This window comes from Manacus vitellinus, unplaced genomic scaffold, assembly GCF_001715985.3.
Source record: "Manacus vitellinus isolate BGI_N305 unplaced genomic scaffold, ASM171598v3 scaffold_0_pilon, whole genome shotgun sequence".
Taxonomy (NCBI): Eukaryota; Metazoa; Chordata; class Aves; order Passeriformes; family Pipridae; genus Manacus; species Manacus vitellinus.
In genome coordinates this window covers 41,965,964-41,985,326 of record NW_021938789.1, presented here as the reverse complement: position 1 = coordinate 41,985,326, position 19,363 = coordinate 41,965,964, and the positions used below count along the sequence as shown (strand labels likewise).

The 19,363-nt window shown below is 40.0% G+C and overlaps 1 protein-coding gene across 1 annotated transcript in view; it reads left to right on the top strand.

Annotated features, from left to right (window-relative positions):
- MCUB (mitochondrial calcium uniporter dominant negative beta subunit) overlaps positions 1-19,363 on the top strand; it is a 55,627-nt gene that overhangs the window by 28,119 nt on the left and 8,145 nt on the right. The window contains exon 3 of the mRNA XM_018072164.2: positions 19,183-19,258. Coding sequence (XP_017927653.2) covers positions 19,183-19,258 — 76 coding nt within the window. The remainder of the gene's footprint in view (positions 1-19,182; positions 19,259-19,363) is intronic.

Genomic DNA, 19,363 nt, shown 5'->3' with positions numbered 1-19,363 from the left:
AACTTAAATTATTTAAACTGTGTTGGTTTTTCAAAGTTGATAAAGAAATAATCGTTCTTCCCTGCCTGCAGCAATTGTCTGAGGATCAGAGATGCTCAATTATACTATGAAGAAGAGACTTATAATCAAATTATCTGTAAGGACTCTAAAAGATAAGAACATATTTCCTGCCTCCAACCTTTTCCTCTTCTGCAAAGCAGTTTTTTCAAGAACATCTTTTGGCACGCTCACTGCTTTATTATTGAACAGCAAATACTGGCAGCTGTTATTTTCTGGGCAGAGGTGCTCTTTACTGTCTGTGCCCAAACACTCAGCAGTTGAAAATAAAACACTGGAAAGGATTAAGATGCCAGGTGTTCATTCTGTCTCATATTTAGGATGCCAACTGTGATTACCACATAGAGTCAGGCAGTTGAATCGGAGGCTTCTTTCAGAGAATGTGAGGTGAGGAGGTGCCAAGGGCTGTCTCAGGGCACTCCCTTATGCTTTCTTGGCAGGTGTCAGTCAGCAGCTGTCTGTCACAGGCTGAAAGTGCAGGACCTATCACAGCAGCTGCTTCTCAGGCACTGGCTATAGTGAGACAGGAATGTGACCTTCTTTCTGTGATAGGAGCTAAACAGAAATATGGACTAAAGGTTTGGAGTAAAGAAGCAGCACCTCATGGAGACCTAGGAAATCTGGAGTCATATAAAAATATTTGCTCTTTTTGCCAGTTTAATTTTCAGAAACCTCTTGTGCTTTTCTACATTTGAGCTGTTTTGTTTTTGTTTAAATGCAGCTGTACTTTGAAGGGTTGAGCTTAGGAAGCACATCATTAATTTAGTCTTCTAGTTTACAGTTATTTTATAAAATCCAAATGAATTACACAAATCAGCCATTAAATATTCACAGATTTACAGTCAGCATAGAAGTGAAACTGTCAAAACAACTTGCCTGATAATGACAAAGAAATAGCTATCAGAGAAGTGGCAGGCAGCTTCTGGGCTGAACTGTTTTGCTTCAGAAATTTCAGTACCATTTGCATTTTGTATCATTTCTGAGAAATGCATAATGCAAAATGTATTTTTGTTTTATTAAGAATTCTGAAGTGTTCAAACTTGTCAACTCTCTGTTGTTTTTCTTGCATTTTGACTATTTTTCCTTGCAAAAGAAAAAAGAGGAAATGGATGAATGACTCCATGTGTTATGAAAACATATGTGGTGATGGGTGAATTTATACAACTTAACTACCTGACCCCATGGTCTGCAGGCAAGTGACTGAATCTTATTTTTTTAAAGTTTTTAAAAGAGACTAATATTAATAATAGTATTGGATAAGTACGAGCAGGTAGAAACACAGCAGTTGAGGTCAGCCATTGTTAAACACAGATCTACTTTTCAGTTGAAAAAGACGAAAGGAAATGGTGCTATTATCTGATCTGCTTGGCTCCATGTAGAAGGTCTTCTTTTCATGGTCCTGATAACAGGAACAGGATGTGGAAATTATCTCATCTGGAATACAAGTGGGAGCGTATTATGAAAGCAAGTGCAGACTAAAAAGGAGGGCAACTTAGAGAAATATGCCAAAGCTGCAAACTGTGCAGGAGGGATGGGAATTTTATGTCTTTGTCTGCCACTATGCACTGTCCACCTCAACAATAGCTGCTGACTGCTTTTCCTCTTCCATTGCAGTAGTTTTAATTTCCTTTGCTTGCTCTCTGTAGCTTCAAATGAAAACCATAAAGATGAGAGAAGCAAGAGGCAGAGACACTAGAGAGAAAGCCCCAGCTCCTGAGGAAGCAGATAAATCAGGTGAGAAAGCAACAGATGGTCAGCATTCCCTATGCCATGCAGGTTGTGTCAGCTCTGCTGCTCTGGCATATTGCTCAGGTTTCTGTATTTTTGCATGTCCCAGCCCTCTAAGTCCTTGTCTGCAAACCTTCATTTGTGCTGGTCTGAGTGTTCGGGAAACTGGTAGCTGTTCAACTGGTGACCTACCCAATGTCACCAGGCAGGGTTTTTCTTACTGGGGACATCTCTTACAGGGCATATGCAATTGCAGCGGCAGAGGAAGATTCAGGCACAGAAGGATGAAACAGAACTTGGACCTTGCCATTCCCTGGCCATCCTGCACTGTCTGCATGAGCTGTATGGGCATCTCAGTCCCTCAGTAGGCATGCTCCTGTCCCACAACTTTGCTGTTACACTGCTAGTGACCACTAAATTACTCTTGCATCTGTACTCCAGACGGAAGCCAATGCTTTCAAAAAGTTTAGAATACAGCATGGTTACAACTGCAGCAAAGTTCAGCAGTTTTTGTGGCTCTTCTTTTAGGATACAAATTGGTTTTTTTCTATTCAGAGGACTACTTCCTACTTGCTTTCTCTTTTTGGTTGGTTTTAGCTTTTTTGTGATCTGGTTCCTGAAAGAGACTTCCTTTCCTGGTTATTTTTTTTCTGCCGTTGTTTTGTGCTCAGATTACCGAGTGAATTCAGTTGAAATCTCTCCTGCCTCTCCCTCCTCCCTCTGCTCTATCCTTTCATTGGTTTTTCCTCTCTCTCTGGGCTCTTTTTCATTTGGCTGAGTTTCCTGTTTTGGTTGGTCAGCTGCTTGTAGTGATGACGTTGGACAAGCTCATCATGAAATTGTCTTGATGTTCCTGAATGCTCAACCAAGGAAATATGTTTGTGAGCACCTCCAGGCAAACTAAGGGAGTTGGAAGAGTGTTGAAGATCAAGAGGAGAGTTCCCAACAGCTTCCTTGAAGCCTTTCTTTTCCTGCCCCAGGGGTCTGTCCCTCTTGCTCTGCAGAGCTCCAGCAGAAGGGTTGCTTACCCTTATTATGAAGGGCTGCCCAGCATGGATTGCTCTTAACAGTCAAGTGTTAAGTCTAGAAACAAAGAAACTGAACCCTTAATTTGCAGAGATTTTTTTTTTGACATCTCAGACACTGTTAGAGAAGATATAGGCTATATAGAATACCTGTAAAATTGAGGTGGTAATAGAAAAATATAGGTGAGATCTCTGGGATTATTGAAATGCAAATTGAGAGTGAGAGGGAGGTGTTATTATGGAAATGGTGTAATTGGTGTAGGATGCAAGACTAAGGTACATAAGAAGTCATGGAGAGAAAAGCAGCAAGTCTGTGGTGCTGTAGCTTGGTTTTGTGATGCCTATCACATCTGCCCTGCTGAGCTCCCCTCTGATAGACTTAAACAGTACAGAAAATCCAAACATCATTGCTGAAACAGCTTTACAACTAACATACTTCGATTTTCTACCTTTAGACCTGTAACGTGCTGTGAAAGCTTGAGCCATTTTATAGCTACAGCAACCCTCTTCTATCTACTAGGTTTTGCAGAATGTTTTGTTAAACCTACAAGTGTTTTGGATTGACTTTTTGGAATGTGAGGAAGTGGGATTTTCCTTATTTAAATTAATATGGGAGAAGTGGTTGATTGTTATGCTTTCTCTGAAATGTCTACTTTGTTTTGGGCTGAATTGCTCTGGAACTCCAGGAAACATGAGTGTTGCCTTGTGGGAACTCTCTGTTCTATGTAAATATAAGGTATGCACAAAACTGATGAAGAGTTAAAAGATCCCTTAACAACCTTTCTTGATGTTTATATTCAGGTGGCCTGTAGTGATGTGATTATAGGTTGCATAGGGCAGGTTGTCATAGTTAGATGGCTCATAGACCTACATGACTGTTTTTTCTGCAAACACGTGACAAATATTCTTCTGGTCATCCTTGTCCTTGCCCACAGGAAATGCCACGTTGAGCTGGGAGTGGGAAGTGTCAGTGAATCCCCAGTTGGTAGTGCAAGGATTGTCTGTGTGCCTGTTTCTGGGAGTGGGTGAGCCATTGCCTTTTCCTCCCTGGGGCTGTCAGTTTGCATCTCTCTTTTGTCCAGCCCCCATTTCCATATACAAGAACATCATAGCCTTCAGACCTGTACCATCTCAAGATTGAGTTGAAATTAGCTAGCAGGTTCAGGAGCTCCAAGGCTAAGGAGGACAAGCCCACTCTCCTACACAAATGTTGTTTCCTTACGAGCCTGTGGTGCTTAGGTGCAGTGCAACACGTGGAAAAAGTGAATAATTTATCTTAAGAGATGCTAGTGGAGGGGGTTTGACATTCTGAGATGGTGGGTGGGTGGGAAAGGAGGAACAGGGATGTCTGCTCACACGTGTGCTTTGAAGACACATTTCTGGCTAGGCACAGGCAGTTCTGTGCTCTTAAATCTGTGTGTTTGAGCCGACCTTCCAGTGTCTCTCTGCACGGAGGAACTACTGCCTTGCTGATTTTATGAATCGAAGGAAACTTCATTAGCCAGAGGATTTTTGTTTGGTTTTAATCTCATAGGCAGAGAGGACAATCTGTTTTGCTTAGCACAACAGTGTGCTGGAGAAGCAGAACAGATGACAAATGCAAATCTTTGTAATGCTTTGTTTATATTTTTTCCCCTCCTTTTGTCAACTTAATTGTTACTATTTTGATGACTTTGGTCAGGTGGATTTGGGTGATTGCTGGAATACATGATGGATCTCTCCCAATATGCAGCTGTTCACCATGCTGATAAGAGTGTAAGAGACTTCTTTTAAAGGAAAAAATTATCTTTAGGCTAATAAAGCCCTTTGGGAGAGCCATGAATGTGGCCTCAATGGCTGTGTTTGTATTCCTGGTTGGTATGAATAAATACTGTGCTAGTTTTTGATAACTGGGTGCCACATGTCCAGGAGTTACAGAAAGTTGAACAGAAGTAGCGTAACGTACAATTTAGCAATACCAAAAAAAAAAGCTGTATAGTTTGATATGTTGTGGAGATAAGACGAATGATAGGAAAGTGAGAATCTTCTGCAGGCGTAGCAGGCACTGAAAGACCACCTTGGAAACCAGGGAGGCTGAGTGGGGGGGAGAGCTTCTTCCTGTCACTATCAAAGTAGATGTTCAGCTGGCTAAAAACAAATTCCTAGACTGCTAAGCTCTTAGCTTGCTTATGAATCCTCTCTTGATGCTGCTTAGTTTTACCCTCATGTAACAAACTCACATGCAAAGCTACTGGAAATCCAGGAAGTCTTGCTTGGGAGTCAGCTGCTCTTTCTGGCTGGTGAGAATCAGCAGCCCTGTGTGGCCACGTGTGGCCCTGTCCTGGTTGCCTCACTCTTAGTGGACCTAGAACAACACACAAGTTTTTCTCCTTGCTGTAGTCTTCAGGGTGTGATTCCAGATAGTGAGGATGGAATGCAAATTTTAATGTTCTGAAATAAGCACTGTTTAGCAGCAAAACAGAAATAGATCAAGTTGGATCAACCCAAAGTAATGTTATTGTTTCTTACCAGAAGAGAAATCTGAAATGAACTGGGGAGTTCACTGACCACAATCCTCCTGGTTTTCAGGCTTTTCTAATTTAAGCTAAGGACAGGAAGGCTATACATATATATACACACAGACCTCTCTCTCTCTCTCTCTCTCTCTCTCTCTCTCTCTCTGAAATAGCTGCTAGCTGAAGTGCTTGTGATATTATTTTCCCATAGCTATGGGCTTGGGGTGCTTATCTTGACTCTAGGCAGAATAGGAGCATGAGTCTCTACAGTGTGACCTGTCATTTACCTTTGGCAGTTAACATGAAGCTCTGGATAATAACTATTACTTTGATTTGTTGCTTTAATCTCACAGAGTCTTTAATCTTAAGAATCTTACACTTAACTTTAGACTTTGCCTCGCTTTCCTTGGAAAAATAATTGAGTCATTAAGTCCCTTAGAAACTTTTGAACCTGTTTCATGTACATGTGAATGCTCTGGTCTTACTTGTAGGGCATTAATTATGAAAAAAAAAGTGAGAACTTTTTAAAAATTATGATGCTAGAGACATTTTACTGATTACCTTGGAAATTGCCTGTGGCTTGGCAGCTTGGGATTTCAAAACAAAGGAAAGCAATTTATCTATTTACCATTTGACAAAGTCTGGGCTCTGACTAGGGTGTAGTTTTATAAGGAAAAAGGTAATCACACATAATGTAACGGAAGTATGAGATGGCAGGTTAGCTTGGCCATAAGAAAGGAAAAAAACCTTTTTTTTTTTTTCTGGTTGCAGGGGATTCTTGAGCAGTCATTATGCTTGTGCTGTGTGAAACCTTTCGCTGTTGTGTCTATTGCATTTCATCTTTAATTTATATTCTTGAAGTCCTTGTCATTGTCTTGAAAGCTGTCTTTCTCCTTTTTATACAAGGAGTATCTCTGGCGCTGTGAAAGGTACAGTAATCCATTTTAAATTCTGAAGTTTGGCAAACCAGAGGTGGGAATAAGTAAGGCTTAACAGAGCTATCAACATGCCAGTTAGTAATACCTACTAAAATGTAAATATCTTTAATTCATAAATAGGATGGCAATAAAGTGAGAACACAAAATTAACTGCAAATGCAGTGATGCCATAGGGTGACTGTGTAAGAGCTCTTACCTGCTGATCTTTTTAGTGTCCTGAGCATCTAGAGCAAAGTACAATTACTGGTAAGATGTACAAGTTACCTAAACAATATGTTTTACAGTTTATTTTGCTGATTAATGGAGAGGTCAGTGGTAGGAGACTGTAGGTGCTTGCTGAAGTTGATTCCTTTTCATCCCTTATAATATGTAAAGCCTAGTAGAAGTTAGGGCAAGTCTCATTATTTCCATTTAAGGTACTCGGGTTTCAAGATATGGGGGACTGAGGTGCAGTAAAAAGTCCAAGGTTTTCCGGGAAGCTGTAACTCAGTAGTGTCATTTGATAACAGTTTGAAAAAAAAAAAAGGAAAGAAATTATAGGACATAAGAAATAAGGTCCATGATCTGGGAACAGAGAATGTAAATGACAGAGTACATCCTGTAAAGCAGCAGGATTGTAATGGCTGTATTTGAACATGGGGTTGTAGTCAAAAGATTTAGGGGCAGGTGAGGATGGGGAGGAAACCGGAAAGTTAGAGTTTTCTTGAAAGAAACTACAAGAATTGTTTCCAGAGGAAAAGAAATATTTTACAACAGAAACCTGAAGATTTTCAATCTAAGTAGCTTCTTGTAGTGTGCAGGTACCTACAAAGGAGAGACATTTCTGAGGCTACAGAGTGTTAATCTAAGCAAGTTAAACTCTACACAGATTAACTGGCTCAACCCATTGAAGAGAAATATAGCACCTGGGTATTTTTGGTTATGTTAGCTTATAATTGTCATCTCTGACTTACAGAGGATCCACAACATCCCTATATTAAAATCTTCTAAATCTTCTGGGGGTTGGGGTGGAGAAAAGGTGTTTCAACAGACTGAGAGTTTTGTGCAGCACATCAGATAGGATCAACCTTACTGGTCCATTCTGACCTTAATATCTCAGGACGTGTTTTCTGATCTGTGCTGTTGTTGTTTTGATTGCCCAGCTATATTTAATACCTGACCAGGATAGCAAAAAATCCCTAAACCAAACAAAAAACTTAGGTTCTTCCGCTTCTCCTTTGCACACAATGCAATTACCAATATGAAGTTTCAGTTAACGGTAATGTATGGAAATGCTCTGTGTCAAAATATGCACAGGGCTAAACAAAGGAAGAATTTAGGCAGTTTGTCTTGTTTGACAGCCAACACTAACAATACTTCTCCCTGGAATCTAGGCTTGTGTTTAGATGCCAGAAGTGTATTTTCTGGTGAGACAATGAGTTACTTAATTGTGCAGAAGACGTGGACTCTGCCATATAACAACTCTGTGTGTGCTGCAGAGACGTGGGAATCGAGCACCAGTTGTGCTGGTTGGGCGCTGCTCAGCTCCTTTCTCATGTGCACATTACTCTGCATTTCTCTGTTCTGCCTCCCCCTAACCAGTATGTTTCTGTGGGAATAAGTGTCCCTGCCTTTCTGTGCTTTGGTTGCTTCTAAGAACCCTGAGCTGAAATAGTGGAGGGAGTTTAAATAAGGTGATAGTCTTGGCTGCATGTGTACTGGAAAGATATGAACAGTAATAATGTATTGTGACACTCCTTCACAATTCTTTTTCTAATGTGGGAAGATAAAAACGAACAACAACCAGAGTTCTTTGCTGTCCTCGTGTGTTGTTTAACTGATCAAATCAGATATTTGATTATATTCAGTTTTTATTACTGCAAAGACATGGATTGATTTTTTTGTGTGTGTGTGTGGTTGTTGACATTAGTTTTATATATATATATATTTAGGCACTACTGGAACAAATTAATTTGTGTACCTGTTGGCTTGAGCTTTCAACCTTGCCTAAAAAAGTAAGTTTTATTCATGGCATTTTAAATGTGAGGAGAAAAAAAAAATTAATTCAGATACTGCTAGTGGTTTTGTGTCACTGTCATACTGAGGGGTACAGGTGCATCTGTATGCTGTTTGTCTTCTGCTCTCTGGTTTATCTTCTGAAGTCATCAATATTTTCTTTGTGATAGGCATTTGTAACTAGATATTCCATTGTTTTGCATCCTGCAGTTCCCCTCAGCTAGCCCTTAGCTGTGTATAAGATACGCATGCTATATATGTACATCTCACTGATGTAAAAACATGATGCACAAATGTATGCTTTCAGTTGAATCTCTTCATCCCATGACTCCTGCGTGCCCTGATTAAACATAAATGTTGTAGATGATAAGTGTAGTACAAATTCCTGTAAAGGTCCATATGGAAATCCCCAGTTCTGATTGCTACAGCTTGCTCTGTGCTAGATCAAAACCCATGAGACAGGTCTTGTTAAATCTCATCCTCACAGAACCAGAGTATTGTTTAGGTTGGAAAAGAGCTCTGAGATCATCATGTCCAGCCATTAAGTGGATGCACATTACAGACTATGACAAGTTATGGTTGGCTCCATGGTCTGCAGAAGGTCTTACAGTTGTACTTCAATGTAAAGCTGAAGTTCAGAAACTGAAAACATTTTATGATGTACATGTGGATTTGGGGTGCTCAGTTGGAAGGCACGTGTGACTGAGGTTGAAGTCTGTCCTAACTTCAGGGTGCTTCATGCCAGGCTTAAACTCCTCAAGTGTGAAACACCTTGAGGTTAGTGTCCTACCTTAAAACTTGGATGTGGATGCCTTTTCTAAGTCTAGACAGTGAGACAGAACCTGGTCTTCAGTCTGACTGAACTTGGTCTGCCTTCCAGCTCACCTGCTTATATTGCCAGCAGGAAGAAAATTGCTGCACTGTCAAATGGCAGAGAATACATCAACTTGGTTCTTTTGCTTTTATGGATGTTAAAATTGGTACCTTTACTGAGATAAGAAAGATACACTCCTATAATAGACTCTTGGAACAGCCTGTGCTGTCCTTGTCTGAGGGCAGATTAGATTGGGAAGAACTTGCAAAAGGACTCTAGGAAAAATGACTGAAAATTGAATAAAAGATGAAGAATGCATTAAGCAGTTTATAAAACCATTTTCTCACTGTAGATTGCGTATCTTTTCTATTCTCCTGACAAAACCTTTGTTATAACTTGATTGTTCCAAGAAGGGCACGTCTCTGAATGTGATACCCGCAATGCTCTTACCTTGCCAATATTCAGGCTTTGTGAGTGTGCACGGTGCACAGACTGCATGGTGTTATTTGCAATTCTCCAGGACATGTTCTGGAGGCTGAGCTGCTGCTGACCTGTATGGAAGATGACAATCTTTCCACATTGATAGAGAGAAACAGATGGAAAGTATTTTTTTTGTTTGATTTTGGGTGGTTTTGTCCATATGCACAGAATAATATGTTAAAACTATTTTGTATACAAATTAATTGTTTTTATAAGGTACGGGGTAAACACACCAAGGTGGAACAGCTCAACCTTGCTCCTGAACAGCATTCCTCCTCTCTCTTGTTTTGGTGGTGTGGAGTGGCAGGTGTGCTGCCAGGGATGAGCAGATGTTTTTGAGTAACCTCTCTCTAATCATATTTAATTTAAAATTAACATCACTCATACGCTAAAGGTTTGTGTCATAGTAGAGACAGTGTAGGCTGTTGGATCACTTCTTAAGCGTTTTTGACCGTGAGTGGCTGGTAGCTGTGTAATTAAATAATCTTAAAGCTTAGTGGAAACTAACTTTGGTAGACAGACATGCAGCATGATTGTGTGTTTTATCCCTCTGGGAAGCCACACTACTAAAGCAAAAGAAAAATCCAGATCATCCAAAACTCTGCAAGTTAATCCTAACTTGAAGTGGGATGTTAACTGATGGGGATTTTCCCCTCTTCTTCTGTTGGCAGAGTCTTGGGTGTATGTTGGGAGTGAGGAGAATAAATAGAGTGACCACAGACCATTCATTTTCTAGGACAGTGTTGTGGCTTTTTTGGAGTACAGGCTGTAAATGTGACAACCTGACATACAGGGCATTCCGTGAGATTTATTTACTTTATATTAGGGTTTTCCTTTACTAATGCTTTCTCAGAATGGTATGCTTCCACTCAATTAGGACCCAGTCTAGGGACAAAACTGGGCTTTAACTTTATTAATTAACAATGTGAGCTGATTTACTGGAGGTAGCTTAGAGAAAACTTACTGCCATAAAAGAGACTTCTGTTGGTGCTGCAGGCTAGAGATTCTGCTGTCATTGATGGTACCTCCATTTAAATGTATCCCAAAGTGCGGAGCAGGGTAAGAGGTTCTGTGTTATAATCATTGCATTATAGCAATCTGCTTGTGTTGGAAGACCAGATGACTACATCTGTATTGATGTTACTATAGGCCTGAGGAGAAAACCAGCTTTTGGCTACTGGCTGCTTATTCTGCATGTCATTAAATTCTTGTTTGCTTTAACATTAAAGGGGTTCCTAAAAACACTTGGTAAACATTGCATTTAGAAAATCCAGGTTCTTACCCTGTCTCTTGCATCAGTCTTTCAAATACATGTCCTGAGTGAATTAATAGAGGAAGAGGAAATAGAAGGGCACTTAATTAGCTGGAGTTCAAAGGCTTTGGGGTGAAAAGCAAGCAGCTAACCTGCAGATTTGCTAACTTGCACCCTGGGAGGCACAGCAGGCGCATTAGAACACAGGTGCTGGACCATCCAGGGTATACAGAGCCTTTCATCATCATCTACTGGTTGTAACTGTTTTTCTTGTGATAATAAGCCTTAGAAAAAAACATTGGAAACCTCTACAGGAAATCTTCATTTTTTTCTACTTCCTTTACCTGCTCTATGGAAAGGTGTAAAATGTGCAGGCACATCGTACAGAGTAAGACTGAAGGGCAGAGTGATAGCTCAGTGTGTCACAGCCAGTATTGGTTGTTGATCTCAAAATATCATTGCTGTCTGTATGCTTTGTGCTTTTACTCCTGCAGGAAGAAGGTGAAAATCTGACTATGATTGATTTGATGAGGAATGTTGCAAATGAGTTCACTGAGTCAGTAGTTCAGCTAAAGTGTGTTTTTAAAACACTGATGTCAACAACTGAAGCATGGAAGTGTGCAGCATCAGCAAAGCCACAGCCATTTGATACTTTTTTATCAAAATAGCATCTTGAACAGCAGTAGGGGAACATAGACTTCCAAAAGAAAAACAGAAAATGAGGCAGAATTTTTTTTTTTCTTGACATCTGACAACACTTTGGTGTGTCTGCTTGGGGATGGCAGTGTTGAGATCTCTCTCCACAATAATATGAGAATGATAAGTCCTTGGACACAATTATAAAGTGCCAGGACCTACATGCTTATTGGGACCTTTGCTGAACCACTGGGCTAACAGGGCTTTTGCACCCTCAACAGCATGTCAGTGTTTCCTGCCAGACTGGTTGGATTTTCTGGGCATCTCTCATGTGGCTACTCTTCTATCAAGAATACTGTTGAAGCTACTTCTCCCAGCAAAGCTCTCTTTCAAGAAAACAAATAGATGAGTCTAAGCTTGCCTGCTTACATGAATTTCAAGGTTTTAAAAATATTTATGTAGACCTCTGATAAGGGACTTTGTTCAAAGTTGTCTTCTTGAGTAAAGTGTTGCTGTGAAAAACAGCTTATTGCAAGCTGTTCTGTAAAGTGTGCACGAAGGTGAGTTTGAGCAAAATTATTTTTTTTTTTTACTCTTTCGGAGACCCTTCTAGGAAAAGGTACAGCAAGTTAATTTTCTTATATGATGAAATATACTGTAAGTGTATTTTTGAAAGCAAAGTCACCTTGTTACCCTTAAAGTTTTGCAACATTTCCCAGATCAGGATGCCTGTCCCAAAAGGCACAGCACAAGAACAAAGATCTATTCTGTGGGGCAATTTAAAAATCCTGTGTGTGCTGACAGATTAGTCTTTTGACCTAGACTGTTTTGGGAAGCAGATGGCAGAGCTTTTGAATGCAGGCTTGTTTTTGATAAAGCACAAATACTTTTTCATGCTGTAATCCCTCCCTTTCAAATTCTTAGCCCTCTCTGATTTGTAAACTTCCTTCTGGGTGTTGCATCCCCCCTTTCCTTCTGAAAATAAAGTAGGTTGGGAAGAACAACAACTTTCAGACAAGCAGGCTTTATTGAAACCAGATGAAGACCTGAGATTTCCAATACTGTAAAACTTTGGACTCAGAGGAGATTTTAGTTCTATTTCTCTTTGTAGGAAGAGAAGAAGGTTTGATAAAATAATAAGACACAGTTCTTGGTGTCGCTCCTAAAAATGCCCTCGGTCTGCATAGCTGTCTTGTTTTTAGGTCTGTCCTTGCATTTGTTTGGAGGTCTGCTTGCTTTGGAAAGCAGGGATTATCTGTATATTTAGAGTAGTCCCCAGAAGACACTGTAGGCAGATGATGTCAGCTGGTGGTTCATCCTTCCAGTCTCCTCAGCACTTCTGGTGTTGCTTCTTTGCAGTGAGGGATCACTGCTACTGAAGTCATGCTTTTGGATAGAGGAGGGCGAGGCTTAATTTCAGCCTGCTTTAAATGTTGGTGTTTTCAGCATCTGTTTTTATGCCTTGTAAAACTGATATGGATGCAAATCCTGATGCTTTCCTAGATACTTGGAACTCTGCATCCGCAGGTGCCTGGTGGAGAGTCAGATAACCTTGGTGACACACAATGCAAAGAGGGTCGTTTACCCCTGTAATTATCCATGACTTGCAGAGGCTGCATGTTTTCTCTCCCCTGCGTGCACATGCTCAGTGGAGTGGAGTGTGCATGTGAGGAGGAAGAGTTTGGGCAGGCAGTGGGTGAGGGAGCACAAAGGAATAGTGAGCAGAAGTTAGGCGGAAGATGCACTCTTGCTCAGTGGAAGCTAGGTGAAAGTCTCCTTAGCAAAAATCTTCTTCAGTGGTGGATTTGACCAGCTGGACCCTCATAAAAGAGGTTCTTGGTGACCAGTTGCCTCGATGCATTTCTTATCACAGCTGTCATTTTGCTCATTGGTAGTGTTTGGCTGCTTAAATCTAGTGCCAGCTGTTCTTGGAAGCTGAGCAGAGGCAGGAAATGAAAGATCACCAGGGATGATAAAGTCACAAAGAACAACAGGCACAGGAAACCAAAATTTTGATTGCTTTTGGGCGGTTTTATTTTATTAGTTTTTAACAGTGCTGTAAGGCAAATGAGTTTTGAAGAAAAGTTATGGCTGCTATATTGCTCTTGCTTCTTCAAGGTCACAGGAATGTGCATACTCATGTTGAAACTACTGCTTTGCTGGAAGAGACATACTGGTTACTTTTTTAAATGTTCTGAAGAAGGGGTTAAAAATATTACAGATTTTGAATTAGCTGAAGGATTGAAATGTAAATGTTGCAGTGAAGTTCTTACAGTGCCTTGTGGAACAACGAGGAGAAGGCACATGGCCCATATCAAGACAGGAAAACTGTGTCTCAGGAAAGTAAAATAACCTGTCAAATTTCTTTTGGCCTAGGAAAGAGACATATATCCTGAATGCTCCCATGTGTCAGAAGTATCTTCCCTGACTGAAACTGGTATATTGGTATAGGATGTTATGGCAGAATGAATGATATGTCTGTTGCAGGGATTTTGTTTGTTTAACTTTAGTTGGGCTTCCAGCAGATGTTGCTAAATCTGAGCATGTACCTTGAATCTGCTGTTTGCATTAAGGCTGTTGTTCCATGATCATCTAAATCAGTTCTGGGACCAGTGTAGAAACAATGACAATCCTTTCAGTGTAAGCAAAGACAAATAAAAAATTAATGAGAGAGAAGATGTTTCTGTAGCTCAAACGGGCACTTGTAAGATGATTGTAGGCGGTTGTTAGAGCTCCTTATGTCTTATTTTCCTAATCATGTGGGATTGCATACAAAAACAGCACAGAAATTTAACAGCAGATATCTCCAAAATTACTTTAATGACTCATTTTAAAGAGGGAAATACCTTATGTGTACTTATTTTAAACTTGGCCTGAATACTGATTTTGGTAATCTTGGGTTGTGCAAGATCTGCAAACTAAGTAGACTGTGACAGCACCTGGTTTTTTTTCCTCTTTTTCCTCAGTTTTAAACCATTCTGCAATGTCCATAGATAGTTTATTCTGAAATTACAGATTGTTAGTTCATAATTAATTAATCTGTTTCCCTTGAAGAATCAGATGGGAGTCAACATCATTCATATGCCAAGAACCTCTAAGCAGAAAAGCATATAAGTCAGTGTAGAAAATATAAATAGCTGTTTCTAGTACATGCCTTCACTGAACAGTGGCTAAGACATACCTGCCCTTGTTTTCCTTCTGCTCTAGACAAGCAAGCAGCATCCAGAGAGGTGACTTGTCTTGCCCTCTTCTTCACAAACTGGGCAAGATCAGCATATGAGGAGAATGATGGATACACTGGGGATGCTGGCTCATGTAGTGACATTGGGAAAGAGAGGCCCTCAAATTCATTTTTAGTTTCCCCCGTGGTTTTTCTCCCTTCTGTTCCCCCAGTCCTTCAGCAGCTGTGTGGAGGGAGCTGTACCAGGTGTTGGACAAGGACTCCAGGAGATAACTGACCTCTCCTCTCCTGCCAAGGGAAAGACTGTAACACTATATTACTATTGAAAAGCACACTGCAAGATATGTTTTAATTAGAATGTGTTTTGCTGCAGTGTACTTAAGGGTAAAAAGCTTTGCTTACTGGAGTGTAGTGCATTTTCTTATTGTGCTTTGCTATATCAAATTTTTATCATTACCTTGGAGAGAAGGAAATGAGAATATTGGAGACCAGCATATAGCATTCACAGTAACAGTCTGCATAATTTTTTGTGAAGGCTGCTCCTGAGTTTGACTTGAGGCAGTCTTGACAGAATCTCATGCTGGAGGAATATAATACTTCAATTGTAATATTGCATGGCACTTAGAGAAGAGGGCACACAGAGTTGAGCTAACTCTTTTTTGACTGGGGTAAACAGCTTTCTACTAATAAATGCAAATTAATGGGGACTCAAATGTTGAAGAAGTGTTACAATATTTTTGCTGTTGAAATAACAAATGAAAACTACCATACCTTCCAAGATGTATATTAGCAAAGAAAACAATTTCAAATATGTGACTGTTGGCTAGCTGCACTTTGATTTAGATTTGTTACAACATTTTGGTATGGCAAGTCAAAAGTAAATAAACCAACTGAGGCAATAATTCAGTGTTCTCAGAAGGTGTCCTAATGACATCTTTTTGTAGAATTGATTTTTCAAAGTCACATCTTCATATAAAAAATATTTTTATTTCTTGCTCTCTCTCTTTCCACCCACATTACAGTCTTTACAGAACAAAAGTTATGGTTCCTGATGAGGTTACTATTTACATATGTAGTGCTGAGGAAGATCAGAGGCTTTCATGTCACCTCATGTACTGATAATGATATCAGCTTCTTACACATAACTGGTTACAAGTAAATTTGAGCTGAAATTTGCAGGAACAGTCACTCAACATCATAAGAGATTGCTTATTTGGAACAGCTAACTCCAGAAACTGCAACGTTGATAGGTTCAGTCATTTGCCACTGTCAAAAGTGAAAAATGCAGTATTTTTGTTCCTGTCTCTCCCACTTTTCATGTCTGGCTGCTTAGTTTTCCAGCTCAGCTATGCTGTTACTGTAGTCCCTAAAGCTGTGCTGGAAACCAGATTGCTGAAATTTCCCCTCAGACTTTAACAGTGGCAACTTCTCTGCTGTTAGAGACCGGAGGTACCCTTAACAGAGGAAGTACTTCTTTATACTGGGTATATATTTTCTGTTAAAAAATGCCAGTTGGTATAAAACAGAATATGTTGGATTATTTTTATCACAATTAACACTCTATGCCTTAAATTCCCGTGAATTTTCACTTGCTGGAGAGTCTATGCCTTGAACTGAGTCAAGAAATGTGGTGTGCTGTGGCTGAATGCTGATCCCAGGCACTTTGCATTAGGAAGCAAATATATCTGAGGTAGAAAGGGGGTTTCACAGCTAAATGCTGTTCATGAGCTTTCAGCTCGATTGCTGAATGTAACTGTGATTGTATTGGAGGTGTTTTATCCAGAAGTCCACATGAATGCCACGTGTGCATTCAAGTTGCAGAAAGATGTGGAATAGCTTTCTTTAGCCTTTGCATGGTTAGGCAAATTAGGCAAGAGGTGCACGTAATGGCATATAAAAGAGTTAGTATGCTGTCCTCCTTACAGTATCTCAGAGTTAAAGTTGTGCTGCAGTTAGTTCAGGTTACATATTCCTGTTACAGCTCTCACTGATGTTGCTGTGAGGGCAGTCTCATTGTTTTGGTCCCATAGTTTGTGTTCCTTCTAGCTGTGGTGCTTGCTGACTAACATTTCTTTTCCAGTGGTTAGATAGGGGTCATTGCAAGTGAGGGGTCATCTCAAAAGGGGCATAATGATTTGGATATAGGGCACAAGCTAATGGTTTAGTAACTTCACTGGAACTGGAGATTTAAATCTTGAAACATAGGGAGAAAATTAACCCAGCCCTTCATGCTTCCCAGTTAATCAACCTAGAGCTTATATGGAAAGAGTTAATTGTTTGGAAATCACTTCAGCTCCATGACTCTGTGGCTTTTGCTTTTCTGATACTTCACATATTCTTTGCAGATGATTTTAATGAATAGGCTGCATTAACAGACAATCTAAAATAGAAAAAAGAAAGCTCCAGTATATAGAGATTCTTTCAGTGGATCATGAATGGTAATGTCAAAGTCTAAAGAACAATAGAATGAATTACTTTAATGATCTAATTTCAATAAATATAGTTCAATTTAATAAGTATTTTTAACTTAATATATTAAATATACTTAGATATTTTAATATATATTAATTGTTAAATGCATAGTTTCTTCCATAAGTAAAATAAATACCCAAATTAACAACAAAAGAAATTAAGTAACCTTCAAATGCAGGCTGGCTGGGGCCCCATTGCCTGGGGCGTGTTGAATGATCAATACCCAGATATTGATTGCAAAGTTACACATCAAGAGTCTGTAAAAAATTAGTTTCTTATTATCCCTTGTATATCCCTCTGAAGAAACGACACATTTGCTGTTACATTCAAAGCTGTTGAGGTTTACTACAGACTGTTCTAATCTGTATGTTTCAGACTCTTGTGGAAAAGCAGATCATATGTTGAAAGTTGTCTCCCTGCTCTAGGCTGGGTGTTACTAAATGCTTTGGGGGTGTAGGTGTCCCTTGTAAATGGGGTGAGAACTGGCGAGCTGGGCTGTGAGTCCTGCTCTGCTCCAGGGAAAGTCTCTTGCTCTGCTGAAGAAATATTCAAGTTACCGCATGTCTCCTAGCCCTGAGTGGCATTCAGCTTTCCTGCACTCCTAATGCCTACCTTTCTTTGAATTAATGCACCTGTGTTTAAGGTATTTTGCTATTTTGTCGAGGTTTCTGACTGCCTTTGATACCTGAAGATTACAACACACAAATTTCTAAGTGTTGGAAACTCCTAGAATTATTTTCTTTAAAACCTGAAAAGCACTTGTTCCAGGTAAAAAGCTAGGGCAACATCATCATCATTTTACAGGTTTGTTTTACAGATGATTCTTTTATTTAACCTAGTACTGTATTCCTACCCAAACACTCAAGCTTGTGATTCTTTAAAAACAAATAAATCATGTGAACTGGTGAGCAGTGTTTGGCATACTGAATGGGCAGGGCCTCTTGCATTTGTAGCTTTGTTTTCCTGCCTTGTCAAAGGATATTATCTTGCAGACTCTGAAGTGCATTTACCTTCAGAAAGATGAGCTATAAAGCTCACTAGAGGGAGGATCAGTCCTTGTAATTTCTCTCCGCATTGTTTTCCACTTCCCCCAACTATCACATTTCAAATGCCAGGCCTTGGTCCAGCCCATGCACAATTTTTGTAACCATTTTAGCCAAGGATGTGATTTCCCTTCTATCTGTTACATTTAGTTTATGGCAGTAATGTCTGCTTTGTGGACTCACTGCAATAAAATTGTTCCCTCCCTATGCAGGGGGATTCGCTGTAGCAGCAAAGACTTTTGTTTTGCATGTTCCACAGTGTGGCTGGACTGCTTTAAGTAATGGGTCTAATCAGAGCAGTTTGTCTTCTGTGTTGTGATATGACTGTGTTGAAGTGTTGTGATGGTTCTCACCAGTGTCTCTGGAAGGGACAAGCTTGGGAGCTCAACTATGCAGGTTCAAAACCCTGCTGTCATCCCTGTCCCAGGGCATCGAGGATACTTATTGCATCTGAGTGTGCCTTCTTCAGTGTGGTACCAGAGGCTGGTGGTGGTGTTAGTTGCAGCAACAACCATTCCTATTTAAAACATTTTAAAAATCTTCTGTACTTGGGCAAGCTGTATTTTAACAGCATGAATGTCAACAGCTAGCTTTTGGTGTATGGTATATAATTATGAAGCAAAGAGTAGTGACCTCGGTCCCTTAAATTTTATTTGTGATTATGATTGAGCAGTAACAGACTACTGAAACCATACCCATGGCTGTTTTGGGTGGAGAGGAGAGGTTTTATTGTAGCATTTGCTTGAAGCCCTTCAGAAACACTGCAATTTTTTTTCCTTTCTTTCCTTCCCCTTCTCTTATTTCCTTGAGTTAGTTAAACCCCACTAGACAAAAAGTTTATCTGTGGGTAATACCTTAATACCTTTGGCAATGATTGTGCTATCAGGATGGTTTAATTTTTTACATAGAACTGCTAAGTGAGGGGTTTTTTTGTTCAGACATCTAGACATCTCGTATCACATCACATAAAGGCAGATCACCGTGACAGGCTGGGTTACTGCTTTTAACCAGATATATCTTGCATCCTGACCTTTCTAAAGCAAGCTCTTCTGTGTCCATGCTGCAGGTGTGGCTTTGGAGGAACGCTGGAGCTTGGAGAGGCTGGGAAGGAGCACCTTACAGCACACTGGTGCCATCTGATGGTAAGCTTTCCCAGCAGATTTCCTCCCTTCCCATTAGTGTCAACAAGCTTTTGTTTGTTTGTTTGTTTTTTGTGAGGGTCAGGTGAGATGATGTTAGTTACGTGG